Consider the following 27,415-nt stretch of genomic DNA (forward strand, 5'->3'; position numbering starts at 1 on the left):
GCGCATTTTGTATAAGAACCGCTGTCGCCGGTTCAACCCCACTCTCTTTTACCACTACTCCTGCAAACTGATAACCGATATCTACTGCTTCTCAAATTCCATAGCCACTTTATCGGCAATGTATGTTTTATGTGATAGGCTGCAATTTTGTTCCTACTTTTTCATACTGCATACAAAAGTATTTTCTCGATAAATACTACTAAATTTCGATAAATACTAAGGTTTTACTTTTCCTGTGATAAGGAGGGATATCCTTGCGTGATAGTCGATATTTGCTTTTTTGCCCTGCAGGTTATAATACAAAGACGACCTTTTAATATACTATTACGGTGCGTCATAAAGTTAGTGGATTGCAAAGTTGAAGTATAAACTATTTGCTCATACTTGTATGGCGCGCGTTTCGCGCTCACTTGGCACTCACTTCTATTCCGTGATGTTCCCAATTGGGGTAAGGGTAATCAGAGATACATCCACGAATTAACTAGGCACGCTTCACCGAACTTTTTTTGGACCAACGTTTTACCTATTTATTAGATGGTGAGCCGGATCGCCGTTTACGTCTAGTCGATAGACAACTTTGTTAGTGAAAATTACTGACTACGGGATCCCATGTGAGAATATACCTAGTCCTTTATGTTATGATGTTACTATGTAGCCATATAATAAATCTTCTCGTTATTATACATAATAAAACCGATACTGTAACTATTTAAATGTCCGTATACACAACAGGACCCTTCGTCTGATTCGATCGACAACCAGAGTTTCACTTTCGTAATATTTAGTACCTTCCGAGTAGTGTAAGAAAAATAATAGTACCTTTACAGTTAAACAAAAAACTTGAATTAATTTCCAGCAGGACCCTCCGTGGTTTGAAGGTCTTCAGACCATTGGTGTATATCCCTGTATAGCGGTGCATTAGTACCTTCAGATTATCTTCGTTTTCTTTTAAAACAAATATTAGTTTATAAGAAATAAATCTACAAAATTTTTATACTGCCAGCAGGACCCTTTTTTGTTTTGGTGCTTTCAGTCCAGACATTCATATTTCCTAGCAGCAGTATATTAGTACTTTTCAAAAAAATATCGCTTAATTAAAAAAAAATGTATTAAAAAGTAATAAGACTGATTCTTTATCAGAGAAAATATTCTAACACTTTTATTTATGTGATGCAACCAATGAAATAAAAAACAGTTTTCATGTTATATTAGGTAGGTACGTAGTTTGATATCGTCAAAAAGGAAAACACAATGAAAATTATAACAAAAAATAAATTATATTTACAAAAATTTACATTAGGAATTATCAATCAAAATTACAATTACCAATCAAAATTACAATTACCAATAGAAATTATCAATCAAACGTTGTTCAGCGTGGGTTAATAAAGATCATAGTAGATCATTGGTTGCATCACATAAATAAAAGTGTTAGAATATTTTCTCTGATAAAGAATCAGTCTTATTACTTTTTAATACATTTTTTTTTTAATTAAGCGATATTTTTTTGAAAAGTACTAATATACTGCTGCTAGGAAATATGAATGTCTGGACTGAAAGCACCAAAACAAAAAAGGGTCCTGCTGGCAGTATAAAAATTTTGTAGATTTATTTCTTATAAACTAATATTTGTTTTAAAAGAAAACGAAGATAATCTGAAGGTACTAATGCACCGCTATACAGGGATATACACCAATGGTCCGAAGACCTTCAAACCACGGAGGGTCCTGCTGGAAATTAATTCAAGTTTTTTGTTTAACTGTAAAGGTACTATTATTTTTCTTACACTACTCGGAAGGTACTAAATATTACGAAAGTGAAACTCTGGTTGTCGATCGAATCAGACGAAGGGTCCTGTTGTGTATACGGACATACTATTTAATGCTTCTTTCCATAATGCCCCGATGCAGTTTAGTAGTACTCATTTTTACCTATAATTTAAATGACATTACGTTTGCGCTGGGTCTGGGTTTTTATACAGGGTGGCCCAGAAGTTCAGGTTCAAAATGAAAAATTAGAAATACTTGATGGGCACTGTACACGAAAATGGGAAAATTCCCGCAGCAGAGGTAAAACTTAACCGAATCGAACCGAATTTTTCGGGAATTATCTTTGAACGGGTTTTATATTGTCATTTTCTTCCACAGATCCACATATCCGAGTCGTGCGTAACTCCTGCGAAAGGTTAATCTATTCGAAAGGCTTTCTAATATCTGTGGACTTTTCCATTCCGTTCGTAGACAACATACAAGGATTTCCCTTAAATAGTTCTAGAACAGGAAATATCTCTGAGTAGGAATCAGGTGTGGTGCATATTATTAAGCCGAGTCTATCGATTATGACCCTAATTTTCCCAACACTACCGATTACAGGCTGGATACCTCCCATATGAAAGGCATTTTAAAAATCAATTGTACATTGCGGTCCATGTGTGTTATCAATTATCATAAATAAGGTTGAAAAAGGAACTTTAATCAGTTTTAATAAGCCCTGTTTTAGCACGTTGCAAGGAATCTGGTAACGACTTGAGGTAAAAGTATCGTTAACACAATATGACGGAGCCTTTGGTATTATTTTTGTGCCTTACACTCAAAATGGCGGCTCGCGTTGGGCTCCGCAAGGTCATTTCAACCCCATTTTATTGTGGGGTGTCAAATTCTCACTGAATGTGTTTTAGACAAGACAAGTAAATTAAAAAAAAATAATAGTTCACAACAGTAATTTAGGGCGTTTGACCACGATCCACCTTGGTCTTAAGCAGCGATGTGGTGTAACTGGAAAATTGCATAGCATTATTTCCGATTTTAGCAAGGTAATAAGCAATACTGCAACAATGCAACAATATTAAACGCAAAAATACAATTTTAGCAAAAAAAATAATATCATGGCAGCGCGCAATTTCGTAATAATCATGGGGTGACAACACAAGCAACCAGCGTAAAGGACAAAATCTCTTATTCTTGGTGTCTCTCCTTAATGCTATTTGGCTTTGAGTGAAAGAAAGAGAACATATTATATTTTTTTCTTGTCTACGGTGAACCAGCGTGCTCTTAATTCCGTGCTGGTTTTATTCGCGCTTGTTCTGAATCTTAGCTATTTCGGTTTTATTAGAAATAATTAGAATTCAAAATCAATTATGCATTTGTATAGTACTCTTGGTGCGAAATTGAAGATTATAGTAAATTATTATGAGGTTTAGTTTAGTATAAGTCATGCAATTTTGAGATTTATGTTAGTTTTAAGTTTATCTATTGTCACTTAGTATTTAAATTGGTTTATTCCATGAAAATAATAAATGGTATTCTAAATAGGTTGGGTACACCTACAAACAACAACATGGTCATGTTTGAAGTGTATTGTACCAACTTATGAGAATTCAAATAGGCATTATACAAATAATTACCAAATAGTAAACAATAATTGCCATAAGTTACTTCTTTAATTAAATCAAAGTAAATTCAGCCTATAAAATGGTTAAAGTAATAGGTTAGCGTTCAATGGCTGCGTTTGTTTTTAAATTTTTAATTTATACTGAAAATTATATTTACACATGTTACCTATTTAGTATTACTCGTATTGTACACTTCAATCAAGAATCTTCTGCAACAAGTGGTATAGTGGTAGGTAGGTAGACTTATCACTTGCAATAAAATTAAATTAAAAATAATCGTTTCCAATTTTATATTTTAATAAATAGTATTAAAAAAAAATAGAGGTGTTTAAGTCTCATAAAAAGCAAATAAATGTACACCCTATATTTAGGGCTAGGGCTGGGGTAAATTACTTTGTATAATTGCCTAAAATCATGTTTTTTATGACAGTTGCGCGTCTGAGCGTGGTACCTACCTACTTTTGAAACATTACATCTAATAACATTTGTGAAGACAATCAATAATGTGACTCGTGGAATGAAAATATTTTTCCTCATAGAAAGCAATTTTCATTATTAATCTAAAATAATTAAATATTGATATTAAAGTAACGTTGACCAAATTAACAAATGATAATTCTAAAGTAGGTACACTTAGAACCTAATATAACTTTACTAAACCTAATTTCACAATGGATGTATGAGAGGCGGCGGCGGTGCGGCGGGGTGGGGCGGGCGCTGGCGGCATCTAAGCCGGTGACGCCGCTAGCTAACTCCCAGGGTCCCTGTTCAGGTACCCAGCTATACTTCACATATTTATTGATTACTTTTCGTTTATAACACGCTGTTTTAAATCGAAAACGTGCTGCTCGTAATATAGAATGTATAAAACCACAATCTACCTAATCGATCGACTTAAGAAAAAAGTAATTTATTTTTTCTTAAAAATTACTAACCTGTCTTGGAGGTCCTCTTGTTCAAAAATTTGCTCATGGTCCTCCTGTGATAGATTAAGCTCGCTAAACTGCTGCTCCACTGAATTAGACATTTCACTGTTTTATTTAATACTTTTAATATTTAAACTTAACAGCACTAGATAATCCGGGTTCAAGTCCCGAAAAGTGATTATCGGATGGTTGACCAAACGATGAATTAAATTATTAAATGGCCGGTGCGCACACGTGGTAGTTTTGAGTCAATGTTTATTTTTCTTATTACATAATATGGTAGGGTTTAATGTGGTCAAAGCACGGACCGACACCGTACTACTGGAGTCAGCAATGCGACTACGGACGGCGTCGCCGAGCGAGCGGCGGATTCGCTCGGAGTGCGAAGGGGAGAAGGAGGAAGCACGTGTGCGCCGCCGTGCGTACGGTTCGTCGGCTATCGAGATCACTACTCAACTGAGCTGCCTTCTAACTGATGTGAAGTGCGTGACTGAGAACGAACCGAGCGACGTCGACTCAACTCGATTCTCCGTGCATCCATTTCGTGTGGATTTTGTTTGAGAATGCGCGCGCTGGGCGTGGCTCTGCTCGGGGCCCGCGGGGAGAGCGCGCCACACCTTAGTGAAGCGCAAGTATCGATTTCGAAGTTCTATCGATTTGTCGTCTAACAGATACATTTATAAATTTATTTAAAAACATACATCTTAGAAGTGCACTCCAAGAAAACCGCATATCCTTTCTAAAATGATGGACTATTTGCGAGAATCAGAATGAGTCCACATTACCTGGATCATCATTATCTATCTTAGAACATGACAGGTATCAAAAGTGTTTGCGGGTTAATGATGACTTGACCTATCCCACCCCGTTATAAATTAAGGTATCATACATAAATTATCGCAAATTAATTAGGCAAATGTATAATTTCACTAAATAGTATATCTTTTTAATTATTATTTATGCCTCTTAAAATATTGACCGGCTGGAGAAAAAAATCCTTACGATTTTGATTGGTTCAAAATGACATCTCACGAAAATTTAAATTTTAGCCAATCACAGTTTAAAGAACCATATTCTACGACGATAGCCAGCAGGAAGCTGGAGAGATTTGCTGTTGCTGATGTCGCTGCCCTTTCCTCTTTTGTGCGCACGTAAAATTTGCGGGAAATAGTGCAACGACAACAACGAATCTTTACATAACAATTTAAGTACATTGTTCGTTACTATTATTTTGAAATAATCCATAAATTGTAACTGGTTACGATTAAGTGTCCTGGCCCGATAACACACAAAACACGAAATCAAAATCTGTACAACCTTTTAGGTAAAACATACGTCCTTGAAGATGTTTATAAGGGTTATTTTAGAGCATTTCATATAAACAACTTATTGCTATTTGACAAATACACACAGTGCGTCGTGTTAAACAAATCTTAATTCGCAACATTGCTTTTTTTAGATGCAATGATTACAATACAATACAAATACACTTTATTGCACCAAAATAAAAAGAAATAATTACAAAAAGACTTAACTAAGTAAATGGCAAATGGCGGCCTAATGATTAATGAAGCCGTTTCAAACGCACAAAATTAATAATTATATTTTCTGTCTACAAAATTAGTATTTCATCAATGATTCAAGAAGAATTATCTAATTAATGGTCAATAGAGGGTTCTGAAAAGACAACAACACCTATTAACACTACTAAGCTTGCAAAGCAATATTGCCCTATTGATTACACAGACGAGTAAAAGTCAAACTACAATATTGCATTATTAGGATTATTATAGCATAGTGTATTTTTATCACCTTAGTTGTGGTGTATATTTTCTGCACTAGTATAGGTAAGGTAGGTTAGTTTATGAATATCTTGGAAAAAGACAGCAAAATTTTATTAAGTTAAAAAAACTGCTGGACATATAACAATTAAGCAATGTAAATAATGAAAAAAACGAAGTTGGTTTAATTAAATTGATTAATAAACCTATACATTTTAAAATTATACATGCTATCGACAATAGACAAACGATAGAGCCAATCACTAAAACCGATAGTAGTTCGTGAAGTATATTTGTTAGTGGGTCCGTACGACGGCGCCCCGCGCCCATGCGTTTTCCACAGCGCTCGCCCGGGGCCCGCAGAGGGCGGTCGCCCGACACCGCCTACTTCGTCTGGTACAGGCGTCACCCGCCTCGTGTCCCGCTTCACCTTAAAATTACAAGCAGTCGAGACGTCGATCCAAGGAGAGAAACGCCCTTCATAGAGCTAACAGGGCCCTTATTTCAATTTTTTTTACTAACAAACCTTTGGAAGCTGTAACTATAACCACGTTGTCAAGAATTAGTTGCGTATTATAAATTGCAATCATTAATTATTAAAAATCAAATAGGTGCTCATTAAATTAAATTTTCCACAATGACACTATGTAGGAACTCTAGGAACCTTTAAAATCACTGCACAGATTGCTATTAAATATACTTTTATCGAATAAAAAAATAAATATCATTTATCACTGATCTGATCACTTGATCTAACGTAACTAGTGAATGAAATCTTAGTTAATTCATCATCTGGTCAGTTTAATAAAATTCCACATAACGCGTCACATGCACGCTATTCGTGCTCAAATCGACCGAAAAGAGTGAGCACATCAACCCAAACGATTTAAGTTGTGGTTGGCGCGTATTCTGAAAGCTTGCATTTAAATTTAACGACGCAGGAGACACGATAGCGAGTGTACGCAAAGACGCAAACGTAACTCATGTTGAGCAAAACAGAGCAGAGCACCAATCATTATTGCATATAGGATTTTCAGACTTTCATTTTTCTTTTATCACATTATTAAACCAGATACGCGCGAAAGAATAAAACAAGATCATGAAAGGGGTTAACGGAATGGTATTTACAACAAGCTAGAATTAATAATTGCGGATCGGTACCTTATTGAATTTACTTGAAAAGAAAACCAGTTATGAAGGGGCTCGACGCCACGAATGAGTTTCTAATTGGGCCACCAAGGATAACCATAGTTTGGAGGCAGCCGCGCAGGACACGAGGGCGCGACCAAATTTACATTTAAACGAAACACATTCTGGCTAAACGCAGAGGCCAAACTTGAACGGAACAAGAGAAAAGATGCCTTGCAAAGTTGCAACTCGCAACACTATGTGGTGAACTCTATATTAATAATACAATAATTAATGATCATATATATGTACCTGCTATACGTATTTATAGAAGTCTATTCATAATAGGTAATGTGGAAAACCAAAATCACAAAGAGAAAACCAAAAACTATCAAATAAGAAAAATCACAAATTTCGAATATGAATTCGAAACTATGTATCCACAGCTGTAACAATTTAAATATAGTTAGTAATATTACGCATGACCTTGGCTATCAACGACGGCCACGTTAAAATTCACTATTGGTCACTGACATCAACATTGACCTTGTCCTTCTAACATTTTAGCCGCCATACATTTAGTTTAGTAGCTACATTGATCATTATGATCCTTTCCACTTTTATTTCATCCAACAGTGTAGCAATCTAAAGCTTCCTTTGACTCAGGGCCAACCAGACCCAGGTAAGCATTCCTTAGCACAACAATACGTGCAAAAAACTTTTTCTTTTGTATTCGACGCAACAGATTTACGTTCTATCGGTTTGAGAAAAGGTAATGTTTTCTCCTGCATTCATAGATGAACCTCAGCGCACTTTTCCCTTGTTTCGTAGTAGTAACTGACTTAGTACATTGGAGTTAAGTACCTACATTAGCTTCTAACGTTGTTCTAACGTTAGGAGCAGCTGCGCGGGCCCGTTTGGGCAGACAACCCCTCATGTCCAAAATACACATTACAACATTCTTTTGACATTCCCATTGTATGAGCAAGCGCACCAGCTGCGAACTCATGCCTCGAGCTATGGACAACTTTTGAAACTACCTAGGGTGAAGGCTCCCAACTCTTAGCTTCATTCACATTTAATAGTTCACATCCTGAGTGGTGAAACAAGATTCTTAAGGAATATCTAATTTTTTTCAAAGCAAAGGGGTAATCCCTTTATTTTTATCGTTTAGATCTACCTAACTTTTTTGGCTTTAGAAACTGACAACATGAGGTAGAACTTTAGAAATCATTAAATTCATCTACATAATAATTATTATAGCTCATGGAAATAATATCTGACCTTTCAACAACAGAAAAAAGTGCACGAACGAGCAAGAATTTCTTAAAAAGGTGGCAGAAGTTTGACCCTGACTTAATTTGGAAGGGCAAGTTTGAATCGAACCATGTAATAATAAAAGAACACGTCTCTTAGGGTCGTTACGAACGTTAGATGCATCCGTTTGCAATGGCAACCCCTCCGAATTATGAGTTATTCGGCGATCTGGTTTAGAAAGATAATATAGAACTTAGGTATACTTTTGTACATTTATTGTTCATAATAATATAATGGGAATGTGAATTTGTAAGACGTTATAGATCGAATATCTTGTAAAAGTTATGAATATAGGTACCTGGTAGGTACTTATTTTAAATCTCCAGCAATATTGGAATATACCGGAGCAGCATAGCTTGGACACCAATCGGCAGCGTATGCAACACGTATAATAGCTAACGAGACATTTGGAAGGATATTTCTTACCCTGTCCGCCTTGTTTGGTGATCAAGGATGCGTATCGCATTGCATATGGATAGCAGTGTCGCAATATTGTCAAAACCCGAATACTTACTCGTATTACAAATTATGCTAGGTAAATTAAAAACGGCAATCAACGAGGTTTTCTTTTCACTGGTGCATCAAGCAAACTCTGCACTCTAATTTAAGGCCTGTTTCTTCGGGATCGGTGCACAGCGAAACTAAATATGCTTATTTCAAGCAAAAGCCTTTTTTCATCCGCAATTTTTTTTTATCAAATAAGAACTAATGAAGTAATTTTGACCAGCTTCTCACTGGAGCCGCTGCTGGTGTTAAATGGTGCCTTAGCACTAACCTGAGCTTTGTTTAATTGCAATCAGTTCAAAAGAAGAAAAAAATACGTGATAAACTAATATCTGACTACGGAAATATCTCACTCTGAAAAAACAATATTTTTCCCAAAATTTCCTACGTACTAACAGAAGACCTAGTATAAGAAATAGACAATCCTCTGTAAAAGTGTCTGCGGCGTATCTTGCCGAGACGAGCGACGGTGTCACTGTGCAACCGATATTGCACTTTATTTGCAATATTATAATAGCCAGCCATCTTAATTTGAAGGAATACACATACTATCTACATAACAAAGTATGTACGAGTATACGTATTTACAACAGAGTTCGAAAGTTTGTTTCGAAAAACTCCTTAGCGAATGAAAATCTATTTATTTATAGGACGTCAGTGCCTACAAACAAAAAATAATGTACATCTAATAAGCAGACAATATTTTTTTTAATTTACCTATTTCTTTCTACTTAATCAGTATATTTATTCAACAGGTACGTAATTAATATACTGATGTTTAGAAAATAGCCATGAGAGTCCACTTACTACATTGCTCATTTGTTTTGGCCCTTTAATTAAATTTGACAGCCGACACGATACCTTTGGAATAAAATGATTTTTACTATCAGTTTGTGTCCTCTAGCCACATTGATACAGTCAAAACAATCAAGACACTTCTAGTGACACCTCATTTGTTAAATTCTGTAAGTAGAAGTTATGCGCGAACATAAAACCTAAACGAATAGGGTAGTATCCAACTAGTCAAATCAGTTAGGTACTTTTACTAAAAGTCAAAACAACTTACTATGGAATTTGTATGAAGAAGCCTGGGACTTTATAGAAAAACGTGACAAAAAATCGCACTTTTTTATGAATTTATAGAAAAAGAAAACTGTTTTTGTCACCTTTAGATTTATTTACAATTTATCTTTGACCTAGGAAACTACCCAATTTCGTTGAGTTTCACCGTCGTATTAAAGCCAGGGGGGTTAAAATGGCCACATCGAAGCAATTCATCTAAGAAAGCAATATTGCTATTTGACATATGTTTGCATTGCGCACTTATTTTTATATGCGCAAATGACAAATTGCAACATTGCTTTCTTAGATGAATTGCTTCGGTGTGGTCATTTTACCCCCCAGGTCTTCACTTTACTTTAAGCTTTGTTTCATTCTTCTTTGTGAGTGGATGGCGATCGAAGCTAAATTTGTTTCATTGCAATCGGTTTACAGGAAAAAAAGACATGACCATTTTTTTTTATTTTTTTTTTTTTTTCATAAAATATTGCACGGTTATGACAGGGTCGTTGCCAGACGGAGCGTACGCTATACGCTATCTTTTTTTAAAATAGTAATATATCATCCAACGCTTTGCAAGATATATTACGTACCTACATACATAAAAACAAAAATCACGCCTATACCCCCCCCCCCCCCCATCGGGGTGGGTAGAAAAGACAACCCGCAGCCACTCTTTCTCGATAATAATCCCCAAGATGGATACAATTATCCGCATGATGACAGGGACGCGCGTAAATAGATCATCGTGTTGGAAAGAACATCACCCTTTAGTCAAGAGTACAGTGTACTTTTACGTGAAGTCCGTAATGGTTAGGATGCATTTTAACTAGTCTAGTACTAGTTAAGTAGTTACCTATACTCAGGTAAAGAAGAAAATACCTATCAAAATCCACCTTTTTGTCGATCAAACAGAGTGGTCTATGAGACACTTATTAATAGCCAACAATTTAGAAAAATAAACCACATAAATAGACGCAACGAAAAATTGACCCAATATGGTGCATGGTTTAGATGTAAGTGAAATTATGAAGATTTTTGTGATGTCAACGTCAATTAAGCGGATGCTTCAGGATTTACTAATGGGGTAGTGTAATATTCTTGTTATCTTTAAACATAACTGATTTTGTTTTGATAATTCGCTTAAGGTCTAGCTACGATCATAAAACCATGCTGCCAGAGCTTTAGTCACAATCATAACCGATCTAGTTACGGACAAAGAACGTGCAACAGGTGAGTAGTGTTGGGAAATACATTTTTGGGTATCCGATTGACTCTTCTTCAATTTTACGCGATAGTCTTTTAACCTGTCATTTATTTAAATCTCTTAAAAACATGTCCTAGCAATAAATAGGTACAGCTATAACAACAATTATGGTCATTTAACTAATGTTTTTAAATATATCTTAAGACAAGTTCTAAATGGTGTAAAGAAATAAATAACTATCGCTGGTCAAATCACACCACAACTCAATTTTCTGTACAGCAAGTGTGTATTTTGTAAATAATCCCTGAATAAGCAGTATGTAAACCATACCTAATAATGAACGCCCCCATATCAAAGTACCAATATATGCCAAATGCATAATACACTAGATATGTATATTCCGTACTTACAATGCACCCGATGTCGGTCACACCACACGTGAGATCTAGTGTTGCGCTATAATGCCGCGGGTCGTACATGGTAGATGCCCCGGAATAAATTGTTAGCAGAATAATACAAAATTACTTAGTTACTTTTCGCCTTTTCAACACGAAAAGACGCAAAAACAAAGGCGATTTCGTATAATATTTCTTGAAATAATTTTTTAAAAACTATTGCCATTTATAAAAAGTATTTTTTTTTGTGTGATATAAATATAGAAAAAAGCGTGTCCAGTAATGACGATATTTATCTAACACCAAAAGAATTGACAGAACATGTTAGTAATGCGGAATTTAGCTATTACCTATAAAACTTTTCTCTCCGGCAAAGGTAAAAAGATGTGTCACACAAGGGAGCAGTATTATGCCTCGTGCTTTTAATTGATTTACTCAACACATCTGTTAGTCTATATTAGAATACGCTCGTGATTCCAACTGAGTTCTACTTCGCTAGTTTATGATTTAAACTCGGCACTCGCACACATAACATGACTATTCTCTTTTGTTGAACAAATAACTATTTAATTTTTGAGAGCTCTAAAAATTGTGTTGTCTCACTTACGACAAGTGCAAGAAAGAGATAAGCGCTAGTTTTACAAATATCTATCTAAAATTAAGTTGGTGTCTGCTAGTAACTGCATTACGTCTTGGCGATGTAAAAGACACGAGAAAGCCTTAGAAATATTCGTTTAGCTTTTAATATACTGTCACAAAAGGCGGAAAATTGTTGGCAACATGCCAATCTTGTTCTAACTTATTGCTAGACGGATACATTATAAGGGCTTCCCTATCGCGGAATGGTTATTAGCGAATATTATGTAACGCTGAGATATGATTTATCCAAAAATCGCCGCAAGTTGAATAATGAAACTTGTGCTTCTATCGTCAACTAATTTTTGTTATTAGTTTTAACTTGCAAGTCATAAGATAAGAAATAATTTCACAATGATTTAAAGAGTTACCTATTAATCAAATTTTACATACACGATGACAATCGCGGGGAAGAGGTAATAAATGACAATATTGTGTAAAAAATATTTTTAACGCAAAGTTATGTTGATTTGCAAATTATTTAACGCGTCACTTTAGTACATAATATAAACAAGTTAACAGAGGTGACGTTCGAGAGATGTTCGAGAAGGCTGATGATAGAGCTCGTCTACTACGCCTGCAACCCTGCGTGCAACAGTCAGGGCGCGGGCCAATGGCACGCCGGCCACACCCCTCGCCCATGCTGCTTGCACACGACATTATGCACCCCACCTCGATACGCCGCACTCTCATAGTGCACTGCTCTATTCACGCTGCACTATTTAACCTACCCCTCGTATCCCAATTTTATCTATTTATGATAATTATGACCCTTAGTCGTAAACATCAAACGAAATCGAACCCAATAAAATATTACATTTTATAAACAAATTTTCTTAAATTTGCATTGCTTTATGCAAGTATTCTGTTCAGACATCCATAAATATTATGTACTTTCATGCAAATGCAAGGCAAGGTTATAATAATAATATTAAACTTAAATTATCACGGAACAAAGGTGATTCCTATCAAATCAACATAAATGCAGATTGTTCAGTCTTTTTTTTGACGTGAGTTATTGTAGTTTTGCATCAGACGGCATTAACTACTTGGCCCTATGCGAAAGGGTAATTATTTATTTATTTTATTTTATTACGTTTGATACTGTCACAGACAGATGTACGGTCACGAGCATTAACATGTATACACTTTGGTACCATGTCACATTAACTTTTTTGACAAATTCAACTGTAAGTCTCACTAAATGTCAAATATGTTAGTGCCGTGGGTACATTATATTGCTCATGACTGTACAAGTATGTGTGGTTTCATAAGAATCTACAAATATTCCATGACTATCTACTAGTCCGCTTGACAAGACATTATAAAGACTTAAACACCAATACTGCACTGTTACAGGCAGCTGGGAGGAACCAACGGTTTACAGACTGGCGGTATGGATTTAAACATCGAAGTACCCCATGAAATGAAGTGGACCTTGATAGCAATTTCCGATGATCCTACTGTACTTGACAAGTCCTGATTGGAGTTTGCTGGAGCTTGCTGCTATAGGGTCAAAAGATACCTACATCGACATCGTAATACTCGGCTACGGACTAGCACATATTCTATCTGCAGATTACGGTTAACAGCAGCCACGAACGCAGGTGTTCACCCATAAGCATAATGCTCTCTTAGGGGTGATGATCATGCTACTTACTGATAATTTACGGATACTTCCTGGATAATTTAATTTGTAAACTGTTTTGCAATCAAATTACGCGAGACGTGAAAAATTACACATGTTGTATAGTTAATTTTATCCAATTATCTCAATTAATTGCTCATCAAAATAGAAATAACCAAATACCGATATTGGCTTGGTGGTCCCGTGTGTCATCGCTTGCTTGTCAAAAACAGGGAGTGCCAGTTAGATCCCTGGTACCGGACTTGCAACAAGTTCTTAATCATAAATGCAATTTTCATTTTTCACTAACACAAGAGGGCTTCGGTATAAAGGTAAGGTACCGATTTGATTTAAAGGTAGAACGGTCAAGAATTACGATTATGGTCATCCTCCTCCTGCCCTTATCCCACTCCTAAGGTATAATGCTACCTCTCATTATCAGTACCCGTTTTTTGTACCGAAAAAACGATAACGCGAGCGCGTCGTTGCCATTTCTCAAACAAGGCACGACGTTGTCAGCATCAAAACCTGTATAACCCTTATTTACCTCTAATTTCGGTTCACTAAAAATACCGGTACGTTTATTTAACAGAGCCCGGCGCACCCAATATAACAATGCTTTCAGGGCGCTGATGGGGCTGCGACGCCACTGTAGCGCATCGGGGATGCTAGCAGAAGCTGGAGTTGACAGCTCCATTTTTTCAGCTATTTTAAGAAAGGGTATCGCATCCCTGATCTACCGAATGAGGTGCAGCTCCAACAGCCTTCTGCAGACTGTTGCGGCGAGCCTGGACGTGGACAGTGCTATTTATTATGCAGCACTGGACCCGCATCCACCTTGCCAAAGACACAAAATCAGATTAAATTGATTAAATTGTTACCATTAATTTTTAATTAGATTTTTATTTTAATTTCAATTTTGAGTATGATTTTAATTTTACATATTTTATTTGCCCTAACATACACCTAAGTTATATTTGTTACTAACACTAATTCTATATACGTAATACCCGAAATAAATATATTTTATTTTGGTTTCCGGTAGCAAAAAATTGCGTGGAATGTTGTTGTTATTAATTTGTTTTTAGTATAAAAATGCGAATTACGGAGAAGAAAGAAACTTCATTGTGTGCCTATATGTCAGCTTTCGAATTCTCATAAAATCATGTCATCGCGGGTCAAAAATCAAAAACTTCGAGGATTTTTTTTTATATTTCGTTTCCCTTAATGTAAATAATGTCATTCTAGACGATTTTATGCTATACAACTTATATTCTAGACGATTGTATAGCATAAAATAGTCTAGAAAATAGTGAGGCAGTATTTTTATCTTTGCTCTTGAGAGAGGAGTATGATAGATAACCTTTAAAGGGCTGTATCTTTTGAACCGTGTGGTCCGGTGTTCACTTTCAAAATGTTTTTTTTTTTTAATTTAGTGGTGCTCACTGGCTACCAGGAACACCCCATGTATGTTTAGCGATTATTAACGGTTTAGGAGATATGACCCATTTTGTACCTTTTCAATATTTTCTACCTTACTTCAGAAATCATTATTTTGTCGCTATCTCATTCATAACAATTATTTTATTTTACTTCATACGAGTATCATACATATTCCTAAGAAAGTGGACCACTAGCTAAAACAAAACTGCCAAATCAAAAAATGTTATTGAAAGTCAAAGTGAGAATAAATGAGAATTTGACCAAAATTGTTAGTTGTTAAAACTTCGCCAAAGAATAATAAAATAGGGCAAAAACTAAGATAATGGTCATCAAAGATTGCAAGACAGACTAGATTTGAAGGAAAATTTAATATTCTCATACGGGCTAACATATTCATATTCTATACAAAACTTGCAGTGACTTGGTATTTGTAAGTATTTTACACCTACATAAGTCCATTACGTCGGCACAAAGGATTTCTACGATATCATTTCAAGTAAGCGGGCTCTAACATTCTTAAAGGTGCTCAATGACATTTCAATGAAAGAAAAAAATTCACGCACAATCATTAACTGGATAGTGCCAACAGCGCGAAATCAAATTTGAAATCACTTTTGGTATTTGTATTTAACAGTTGCCTAAGTGCTTATGCTTACTTTAAGTGCATCATCATCAACATCAGCCCATTAACGTCCCCACTGCTGGGGCATAGGGCCTTCCCTATGGATGGATAGGGGGATCGGGCCTTAAACCATCACGCGGGCCCAGTGCGGATTGATGGTTATTAACGACTGCTAATGCAGCCGGGACTAACGGCTTAACGTGCCTTCCGAAAAGCACGGAGGAGCTCGAGATGAAAACTTTTTTTTTGAGGTCACCCATCCTATGACCGGCCTTTGCGAAAGTTGCTTTACTTCAACAATCGCAGACCGAGCACGTTAACCGCTGCGCCACCGAGCTCCTCCAAAGCTCTTTAAACGCATAAACTTGACAAAATTAAAATGTAGAATGTACCAGGATGCTGATCCTCCTGGGGGATATAGTAGAAATCCTTTGTGCCAACGTAATGGATTTATGCAGGTGTGAAATACTTACAAATACCAAGTCACTGCAAGTTTTGTCTTCGGACGGTTGATACATCTACCCTGTTAAGAATTATGAGCGTGATATTATGTATGTTTTTATTGAAAATATGTTATTTAGCACCTTTAAGAACATTAGAAGGAACTTCACTTTTTCAACTATTGGTTCACTTCCATAGGAAAAGGAATGAAGTAAAATAAAAGAATTATTAAAAAAGAGGCAGCGACTACTGACAACAGATTTACTATTACCGCAGATTGAACATCAGCGCTCAAAAAGTGGGACGCAAAGTTACTGTTAATATAGCGACGTTGACAGTACTTTATCTCAGTGCGCGATTAGGCGCCGAACTGGCAATACTGGGAAGTGCGTGGTAAAAACTTGCAAAAATTAGAAGCTCAAAGCGAAAAAAGAAGGATGGAACTTCATATTTCTAATAAATAATTACATTGTGGATATTATCAATCAATCAATCAATAATACTTTATTGCACAACAACATATATAAAGGACATAAACATACGAATAAAACATAAGCACAATAGGCGGCCTTATTGCTAAACAGCAATTGTATAAACATTATCATAGTATAAACATTTTAATTTACGCAGGAAAACCCACCAAAATTAAAATACTCCCGGTCAATCCGAGTCGCAGTATAACCCGACCGCGTTACGAAGCACCACGCGCTAATATAATTTAATAAGACGATGCGTACTTTCTTAATTTGACACGATTTTATTGAATGTATATACCGTTGTGTATGTATAGCTAAACAAGCGCTAAGTTTTCGCCGCATTTTTGTATCAAGCGCTGTATCTACGGTAGTGGTAAATCAGTGAGAATTTTTTTTTCTGGTAGCCAATGAGCCTCCTCTATCTAATTTTTCGTTTTAAATGTGAATTTTTTGGGCCACCCTGTATATTGTACGATTACTACGTACGTACAGTGGCTGCAAGTTGTCTTGGATTACTTGTGGCTCTGCCCACCCCATTATTGATTACGGGCGTGAGTTTATGTATGTATGTATGTATGTACTACGTACGTACATGAAAATAATTGATTTAGAAGTTTGATTTATTTTTTACAGTTGTGTCACAGAAAAGTGATACTATAAAGGTTCAGTTTTTCCAAGGTTCCAACTCTAAAAACAGAACACCAAAAATATTGAACTTCGCGTAATACCATATTCTACCTATCCTACCCATTTATTAGGTAATAACGAATATTATAGGTTTAAAACAGGTATATCAGCGTTAAGTGGTTTTCTTACATGGTAGAAACGACTAAGTGACCCTTATAACCAAAATATGCAACCCCGTGCTACGTTTCTCGCAGCGCCATTTTGCAAAACCGGCCAAGAGCGTGTCGGACACGTCCACAGTATAGTTATGGAACTTTGCCAAATGTGAACTACGAATGAATGATTACAGAGTGCGCTAAATGTTTAGTCGGGTTAGTTGCGATAGTTAATCCATTTAGTACCATTATTACATTGCATGAGGAGTATAGCAGTTCTTGAAGCTGAGGTTCGAGAAGGATGTCTCTCAAAAGGCTGCTGCGTTTAAGGCTGATGTATCATTGATGGTTCATAATAGGTAATATGACACTTTGGAATCAGAACGTCATTAGACGTTCTGTCCTTGAAAATGTAAAGAAATAATAGCACGGTAACACTCCGCCTCGCACCAATTCGTATCGGGCGCTGAGCTAGGTACGGTCACGAGCCTTAATATGTATACACTTTGGTACCATGTCACATTAACTGTTTTGACAAATTGAACTGTAAGTCTCACTAAATGTCAAATTATGTTAGTGCGACAGTCCTAAAGTGGGTACATTACTGTACCTATTCCTCACCGCTAAGGCAGCACCGCGGCACAAGATAAGAATGAGATTTTTGAGATGCAGTGTCCGGAGAATGGCCTCCTTAAAGTGAAATTCATAAAGCTTTCGGAACTCCTGGCTGTAAACATAAACAGTGGAATACAAGCAAAACTAAGCTAGTTCAAGGACACCGATTTGCTTGAACGACGTGTGGTTTGGAACTGGAGGTATGGGGGTACGTTTTTATTGTCAGCTCTACCTACCCATTAGTACTACTTCGTTTTCTTATTCATTGTCCGTCATGTCGAATTACCGATTTGAATTGCACAGGCGTTGCCCGCTCTCCGACATATACTTAGTCGGGACTGACTTTGAAAACTACGTATCAGAAGTACAAAGCGCCTGGTAATTGGTGACCAGATTTGTACGCGGGGCTTAGTCCGCAATACAAACATGGGGGGTTAAAATGGCCACATCGAAACAATTCATGTAAGAAAGCAATATTGCTATTTGACATTTGTTTGCATTGCGCACTTACTTTTTTATGCGCAAATGTCAAATTGCAATATTGCTTCGATATGGCCATTTTAACCCCACAGAACCTAATATTCTCTGAATAGAGCAGATGTGCAATGACAGGTAATAACCCTGATTTTAAACTATGTTAGTATTGTTATTATCCCATTTTTTGCTGTGATACAAATTAACCAAAATCTTATATATAGCATAATCAAAACTAAAACTCAAGTAATGGGACCTCGTCATATTAAGCTTTGGGATTGATCCCGAAAAATTAGACAAAAAATATTATTCGAAAAATTTGATTTCGCGAGATCCCCTATTTATTATATAAGTTTTGAGAATTATTAAGACACCTTGGAAATATCAGCAAAGCCCATTGATTATAAATACGCACGAAATACAAAATATGATATTGGTTACACGTTTGTCTTATACTATCAAAGCCAAACTATGGGTTTAATAAGTGTGTTCGTTCACTAAAGTCGGGGTAAGTAGTTGTAGTAGGACCTGCGAAACCAGCAATGGTCGTATATATTATTTCCCTTATTCGTCTTGTCCATTATGGGGTTCGCAGTCCACGTGTTACTACCGGCACCGATTTAAAAAAAATAACTTAAACCTCGTGCCTACTTTGACTCTTATCAATGTGCTATTTAAACTCACGCTTATTTTAGATAACTGATGTATTTCACAACATTCTTGCACAAAGAATTCGGATACAAACTCGCGCCCGTATTGGGGTGGGCAGAAACAAGAAATTAGTAGACTACTTGCAGCCACTTTTGATTAGACCTTCCTGACCTTATTTATGATGGTTACGGTGATAGGTGATCAACCCATCGCCAATACGGTTGTAACATAAGTTCATAATCCTACTGTCGGGTTTTATGACATACCCAGTATGTTCTATGTTTATTATTTGTTCTACTCCGGGATCCTAAATAATGTATTCATGTTAAGGAATATTGTGTTATTGGACAATTTGGAAGAAATATAATAATAATATATATTTGAGAATTAAAATAAAATATACATACTTTATTTCGGACAAATTTACATCCATATGTACTAACCTAAAATACAAAAAAGAAAATACTTAAAAGCTATAAAACACCATAATGGCACACGCTTAAATGCTGATGGGTCCAGTGCTTTATAAAGCTGCTGTCCCACCTATCAGCTATTACAGCCAGGATGCTGTTGGTGCTGGCTCGCACTCTGCAGTGCTTCGCAGCGCACCGTTTGCGGAGTATGGCGTGAAAGCCATCTACCTGCGCGTCCGCAAACATACCCGAGGCACTGCAGAAACGCGGCAGCCCCAACAGCACCCAGAATGCATTATTGAACTGAATGCGTAATAAGGCGTCCAATGATCGTTGCGAGTGACGAGTCCACAAGCTACAAGTGTACAGCGAGGTACAATAAGCCTGGAAAAGAGTTATCTTAACCTAATACATAACTTTTAAAACAATACATAACTTTTTAAAGCATTGTTAAACTATAACCCGGATGACAAGTAAGAGGTGATCTTAGTGATAGTTGACCTTGAAAATCAGTCACCATATAACGTTAATATTGTACTACCGATAGTAGCTATCTTTAACCCTTCACTAGGAATATAGTGAGAAAGACACCTAAAGATGATACATCAGTAGTATCGTTATAGAAGTCAAGCTACAGAACGATAGAGATTCGGGCCTACAAAATAATTTAAGATTTATCATATGAGTGTCTGTACACTCAAATATCATAGTGCGACAGAATATCATGTACCCACTTTAGAACCCTGTCGCACTATCATATTTGACGTTTAATGAGACTTACGGTTTACATACATACATAAACTCACGCCCGTAATCCCAAATGGGGTGGCCAGAGCCACAAGTAATCAAAGACAACTTGCAGCCACTGTTGATACGAAGTTCTAAGATGGATATGATGAACCTTATGGTGATAAGGGATCAGCCTATCGCCCATAACATTAGTCCATCATGTTAGAGGACGCAATCCCTCTGTCGGTTTGACTTACGGTTTAATTTGTCAAAAAAGTTAATGTGACATGGTTTCAAAGTGTAATATATATATACGTACTTAGTACGTGGTAGAGTTGGAAGAGGAAGGTCTCAGGGTAAACACTGCGATGAAATGGATAGTTTAAAGAAAAGCCTGGTCAGGAGTACCTACCCTAAACCGGCGGGCATGCATGGAGACTTTGTTGAAAGTGGAAGAAGCGAAAATGGAATTCCGTGGGGCCTGCCTACCGCACCGGGAAATACGCGTCACCTTATGTGTGTATGTAAAACAAATTAAACAACGCGAAGGAAGAAACGTGTTGTTGGTGTGGATGAAAGAATAAGTTATTCTCAAAATTGGAAATGAAAGATGGAAAAGTTGCATTGAAGATGGAGTCAATATTAGGAGCAAGGGCTTTTCTGCTAAATGACTTTTATATAGGTCGAAAATTCGGTGGCATATTCACATAACCTTGATGGTGGTAGTCAAGTCAAAACAGTCGGTCTAAAGTTTTTTTTTGACGTGACTTATTGTAGATTTGCCGCAGATGGCACTAACTACTTGGCCGGACAAATGGGGAGCGCTGAGGGCTCTCACCCGGTACAAAATTTAAGACAACAGGCCTGAGGGTGCCCAGTTGGGCGCGAACCTCGGCTCAAGGCATCGTCTGAGAGGAAGAATATTAATCGACCCCAGCGGGTAGATAGCGATGAGCGCTGAATGAGGGAAATCGTCGACCACGCCGGCGGGGTCTGAATTGTTTAGTGTCGCGAGCTAATTGGCCGCCTCTATGGCTGAGTAATCAGGTTAAACTCGAGTAACGCGATGAACGGTAATATCAATTCTATTATGGACTACTGTTAGTGTAGGTAAATATGCCAATAGAATTTTTGAGTTATACTAAAGGTCAACAGTCTTACGGTTTTCGAGGTGCTGATTACGAATCCGCGACATCCCAGTGAGAGACGACCATTAACTAGGCTACCATTCTATTGAGGCTTGGCAATTTGTATTAATTCATAACACATTGTCATCTTGTCAAGGAATAAATCTCTTAAGAAATAAATCTTGCCAAGGACCAGAAAAATACGGTATAGGTTATACAGGGTGTTTCATAAATATTGGATCAATCGTAAATAGGCCAAAAAAGCCTTGGAGCCAAGCTATGCCAAGCTTTTCATTTTTTTTCAGTTCTTTTAATGCTGTAGTACCAATTAAAGTAATTTTTTTCATCGATTTTTGCGAATTATTTTAAAATAGTATACGTGTCAATACAATGAATTGTTGGCGTTAAAGTTTTAGTTTTTCGAAATACCAGCTCGAATGTAAAATTCACTTTTTTCAGGTTAAATAGCTGAATGTTATTAACCTGTCCTACGAAAAAAAATCTTTTACATTTTATTGGGTTTCTAAAATGGTATACCTAATACTTTCTAGTCCTTATTGTTACAAAGATGCCTACTATTGAAATAAGGAACACGACGTCGACGTCGTCTTCGTAACTTAATAGGAACTAAATTAAATTTCTTTGTAATATGTATTATGTGTCTACTTGAAAAAGGCTTTCTTTTTGCTATTGTTACTGCAGCTAATGCACTTTCTTTTGTTTGTTTTCTCCTTGTGATAACCTCCCCCTGTCATGGCAACTTTATTGTAGTAATCCGTGAACAATGTAGTTGGCTGTATATTACTCCAACACTAATAACACATAAGACACGTTACTAACTCATTTATGTACAGCTGTTTTTGTTCTAAATATATAATATAAAATAAACTACATTAATTCATGTCAAATTAGTTTTAGATAATTAGGTGAACTATCTTCCACTTATTTACGTAACACCTGTATATATTTTAGGGTTGGAAGACAAGCAAGATCTACATTGGAGTCATTGTCTCAAATAACATTCGATCTTTCATAGGTACAAGATAATTATGTAGGAAGTTACTCAGCGAGGTCTACATACATTATTTATTATGAACGTCCTGCCTGCGGAATGACGTCGGAGCGTTAGTTCCGATATTACACCGATCCGAACGTTCATATCCTAGAGAACATAATAGATCTGACATGTTTACCACCACTATGGCAGATGAGCTGGCAACAGACTCGTCTGTAGTGCCCAGAGCCTAACTTAAGACTAGTGGGTGAACTTTTGAAGTTCCTTTGACTGTAAATGGACGCGAAAGCCTAAACTGGTTATAAAACTAGTTCTACGCAAACGAGGTAGCAGGCATTCGCTAGTACGTATAAATTAAAGCCTGTTGAACGACTTTACTGTGTCACTGACTTTCGTTGTGATTTTGAAAATGGGCATAAGGCTAATTGACAAAAAACGGTACTCTTTTCAGATGGCCACATACGAATAGTACAATCTAAACTATTTGTTTTCCAGTTACAAAACCATTTATCTAGCCGTTAAATCACACCACTCTAACCACTATAAGCTGAAGTCTGGTCAAATAGAGCTTTTTATGGTTGGAGAGATCTTACACATTTCACATCTTGTATACTGAACGAGGTAATGGCCCCGATTCCTGCAGACATCTCTTAATTTTACTTTAAGTTATACCTGTCATTTTCTTATCCGCCGAAAAGGAAAGGGACGGATGATTGACAGCTCTTAATTTTAGGAAGAATGAGTAAATAAATGAATAACCCGGGCGAATTTTTAGACGGTTGTTTTAGATTTGTGCTTAAAATTGACGTGTGTTCCATAAATTTTATGCTTGTCGATTACCCGTCCCTTTCCTTTTCGGCGGATAAGAAAATGACAGATATAACCTAAAATAAAATTAGATGGTATTTACAGGAATTAGCACCAATGTTTGCCATCGTAAATTAAAGCCCTCTTAATTAAGCAACGTAAATAATACAGATGTTATTGAATAAAGTATCTAAAAATTTGGTAACGGCTGTTGGCACCTCTACGCTAAATGTATCGTTATCGTGCGCGTGAGTCACACGTGCGCAACGACGTGGTGGCTCGTCGTGCAGTGCACTTTGTCGCACCACTCGCACTAGCCCCAAGGAGTCAACGAACGCGCAAAGGAAATGGACGTCTAGACCAGAGTGCCTCAATTAATCCTAAGATTGGTCACGGCATATGTGCAGTATGACAAGTTCTATGGAAGCTCTACTGTTTTCTGAGATATAATTACTGACAATAACCAAAAGAGTTATTTTTGAACTTTGAACTTTGTTTCCTTTAGAACGTAACGACGACATGTTTCGTCAGACGGGTAAGTAGCCGCTGACTGAGAAAACGGAAATGGAGAATCGACTCGCCTCTCCTGCGGCAGGCACAAATAACTTTCCGAGAATGATACAAGTTATGAATCATATCAAAAGATAACCATTTAAACCGACATTCTGAACGGAACTAAGTCAAATTGAGAGCTGTCGATCTTTTACTTGCTATTAGTTTTAACATTACATTCTGACAGGCTAGGTGGTATAGTTAAATATAATAACTTAAGCAATAAGTGGAAAACAAACAATGACAAGCCATTACATTTACGACGAGAGTTCAGTTACAAAGGCGGCAATGGCGAATGCAATGTGCAGACTGACACCGGAGCCGCGGCGACCGCACACGAGCACACGACGCGTCTTGTTGTGACTACTGCTCACCAACAACCTATTTCCAATATTTAGTCATGTCTGGAATCATGTTTTCAGAAAAGCGTCACCGAGTTTGTTTCCATGGTGACAAGAAATGTTCGTAACGTCTTTCGTAATTGCATGATAAATTAGCGGTCATTGTGCTAGTGGCTCGTGTCTTGGATTCCACACGTGTGCTTTGATCACTAAAGGTCGAAGTGGTATTGTGCAATGGCCATAATTCAGATATAAATAAAGGGAACGACGAGTTTGAGATGCACCGGAGAAAGTGCACTTTAAGAAAATCGGCGGGAGGGTAAGGGGCCAAACGACGGCGCGTGCCGCGGCGCGTGGTGCGCTGCGCACCACGGCTCACTCGCACCTGCCGCGCCTCATACGCGCTCATCTCGACTAATCAGCAATTTTACATGTCTTTAAAATGTCCTAGGAGCACATTTAAAATCGTCATCGGTTTCCATGCAGCGTAGGATATCATATCAGTTAGCCGAGAACAGTGTTTAAACCACAGTGCGAATCTACGACCAACGACCCTTCCTAGAAGCAACAGTTGCCCGGCGCCAGGGGGGTGAACCCCACCTCAAACTTCAGCCCTCACCTCCCTCGCTATAGGTATAGTAGGTAGGTATAGCAGTACTACTAACTATTTAAGTACTTGGGTACAATGCTTTCAAGATATTGAGAATATTTATTAAGCATAATTTATCGTATTAGGTACATTATTATCAGCCAAATTTTAAAAAGCGATCTGTATTTACGTAACTACACATTGCGTTGTAGGAACCTTGCTAGGTACTACCAAATTAAATGTCAAATCAGCTAGTTGTTTGGAAAATGATGTAATTGTTATTATTCAAAACAAACTAAATAGGCAGGTAGGTACCCACATGGTAATGGGAATATTTTATAAAAGTAAACGGGAGTGTACCATTTTATCCTTGGCGTTTACGCTCGTTGGGACTGTTACTTCCATACGTATACATAAAAGGTCGTAAAGGTCATTGACGCTGAAGTCACTATTCCCGTAGAAGGTCGTTGTAATCCGTACCTTATGAAACTTGCTTAAATATGATATGAATTTAACGAGCGAAGAAGAACATATACCTACGAATAATATTTACTTACGAACTTCTAGATTATAATAATAGACATCAAATGATTTAAAAATTCTATAGGTATATAATAATTTAGTAGTTAAAGACAAACGAATATAATGTACACAAAGGTAGGTAGGTAGTCTAGGAAGGTAGGTAAGTCATTAAAATTTTGTGTTGCAATTTATCTATTGTTTGGTGGGTTGACAAACCACAACCACTATTATTCTGTTAAACTACAAATTAACTTGTTAGGTAGGTAGGTATTTGTATTATAACATTGCCGAATAGCCTTGAAAACGAACTACAAGATCAGATTAGGTCATTGACCACATCCAACATGGTTGGCCGTAGATAATAGGTAGGGTACCTATAGATGACCGCGCACAAATTTACATCTTACCTACCTAGGTACCTAGCGTGAATTAACAATCTCATGTAATGAAACCTATAGGTAGGTTTAGATATTGATCTGACTGTAAAGAAATAAATACCTAATATAGAAAGTATAGAAACTCATTACGAACCTTAACGCGCGAAAAATAATAATACTGGCAAAGGCCATCCGCCATCGTCATGCCGAGTTCTCTGCAGCTAAAATTGAAGTTAATTGAACTATAAATAAGTAGCTATGCGACTCAACTCCTCTAAAACAAGGAAAAATTCAGGAAAACTTGACGTTGGCGGTGACACCTTAGTATATATATTTTATAACAGTGCTAGTTAAAGACGCCTAATTCGCAAGACTGGATTAATAATTATTGGATGCAATGAGACAGTAGGTGGGTAGGTACCTACATAGGTACTAACACAAAAACGTATCGTCCACTAACTTGAACACTTGCTCACACTAATTTTCTTCTACTAGAAACTACGTACATTCTGATCTTAAATAAAACCTTCACATTTTTTATCCAAAAAATATCAATAACCTGCAAAATGGGAAAGGTGACGTGAGAACATTTCAATTACTTACCTGTCTTCATAGGTCGGGGAAGCGTCGCCTGAAGCACCCTGGGAAACGTCTCCGTCCATATCGGAATGGATAAAATGCAATAAGGGACGGTAATCTCGGGCCTTAAACGGCGTTTACGGTATGGGAGATGTAGCACGTGGAATAAAACCGGTGCGTGCGTGAAGCGAGTACTCTGCGGAGTGGCCGCGGCGCGGGCGCGGGTGAGGCACGTGGGGGCGGGGGGTACGAGCGCAGCGATGCCGGCCGGCCGGCATCGGCATCGCGCGGCGCGGACGGAACGAGGTTCGTTCATTTTATGGAAAATTTTTAGTCGCGTTTCATGCTTTGCGTTTTCATTGCGTTTTGACATAACAAAATCAAGTAATTTTATAAAATTAACCGATGACAAAATTTCATAAAAATGTTGATTTTAAGCATTTCAATATTTATTATAGGTGTTATGTAACCTACCTATATCAACGATTTTTTGTTGTGACTAGTGATGGGCAGGGAAAGAAAAAATTGGGTGGGAAAGAAAAAATATCGGGAAAATATGGGAAAATAAAATAAACACCCGAAAAATTCCCGAATCATGGGAAAATATTTTTTATTTAATTATTTTTAATCTTATTATTATTTGTATCTCGTTTCCATGTCTCGGGTCGGGTCTGTCATGGAGTCCCGGACTTTTGGAAGGCGTGCGTGGGGCCGAAGCCAACACGTAGAGGCCCCTTAAGACAATTTACTCTAAATGTGTTGTGACACCAACCGGCGATTATCCCTGTATGCACTATGGGAGTGCACCCAAAGACAATCCCTGGTTCGTGTAGGACTATTGCAGATTATGGGAACAAAAGGAACTGGGCTATTGGGTTGGGGGTTAGTG

The 27,415-nt window shown here is 37.1% G+C and overlaps 1 protein-coding gene across 3 annotated transcripts in view; it reads right to left on the reverse strand.

Annotated features, from left to right (window-relative positions):
* The window catches only part of LOC126380021 (insulin-like growth factor 2 mRNA-binding protein 1), a 45,672-nt gene extending 18,934 nt beyond the window's left edge, over positions 1-26,738 (reverse strand). For 2 of the 3 annotated variants that reach the window (XM_050029108.1, XM_050029106.1), the window contains exon 1: positions 26,551-26,738. In XM_050029108.1, coding sequence (XP_049885065.1) covers positions 26,551-26,609 — 59 coding nt within the window. In that variant the 5' untranslated portion in view covers positions 26,610-26,738. Of the gene's footprint in view, positions 1-4,326; positions 4,854-26,550 lie in introns of those variants that run through there. The other variant, XM_050029103.1, reaches the window with a different exon arrangement.
* Positions 26,739-27,415: the final 677 nt, after the last annotated feature.

Source organism: Pectinophora gossypiella, chromosome Z (genome assembly GCF_024362695.1).
Source record: "Pectinophora gossypiella chromosome Z, ilPecGoss1.1, whole genome shotgun sequence".
Taxonomy (NCBI): Eukaryota; Metazoa; Arthropoda; class Insecta; order Lepidoptera; family Gelechiidae; genus Pectinophora; species Pectinophora gossypiella.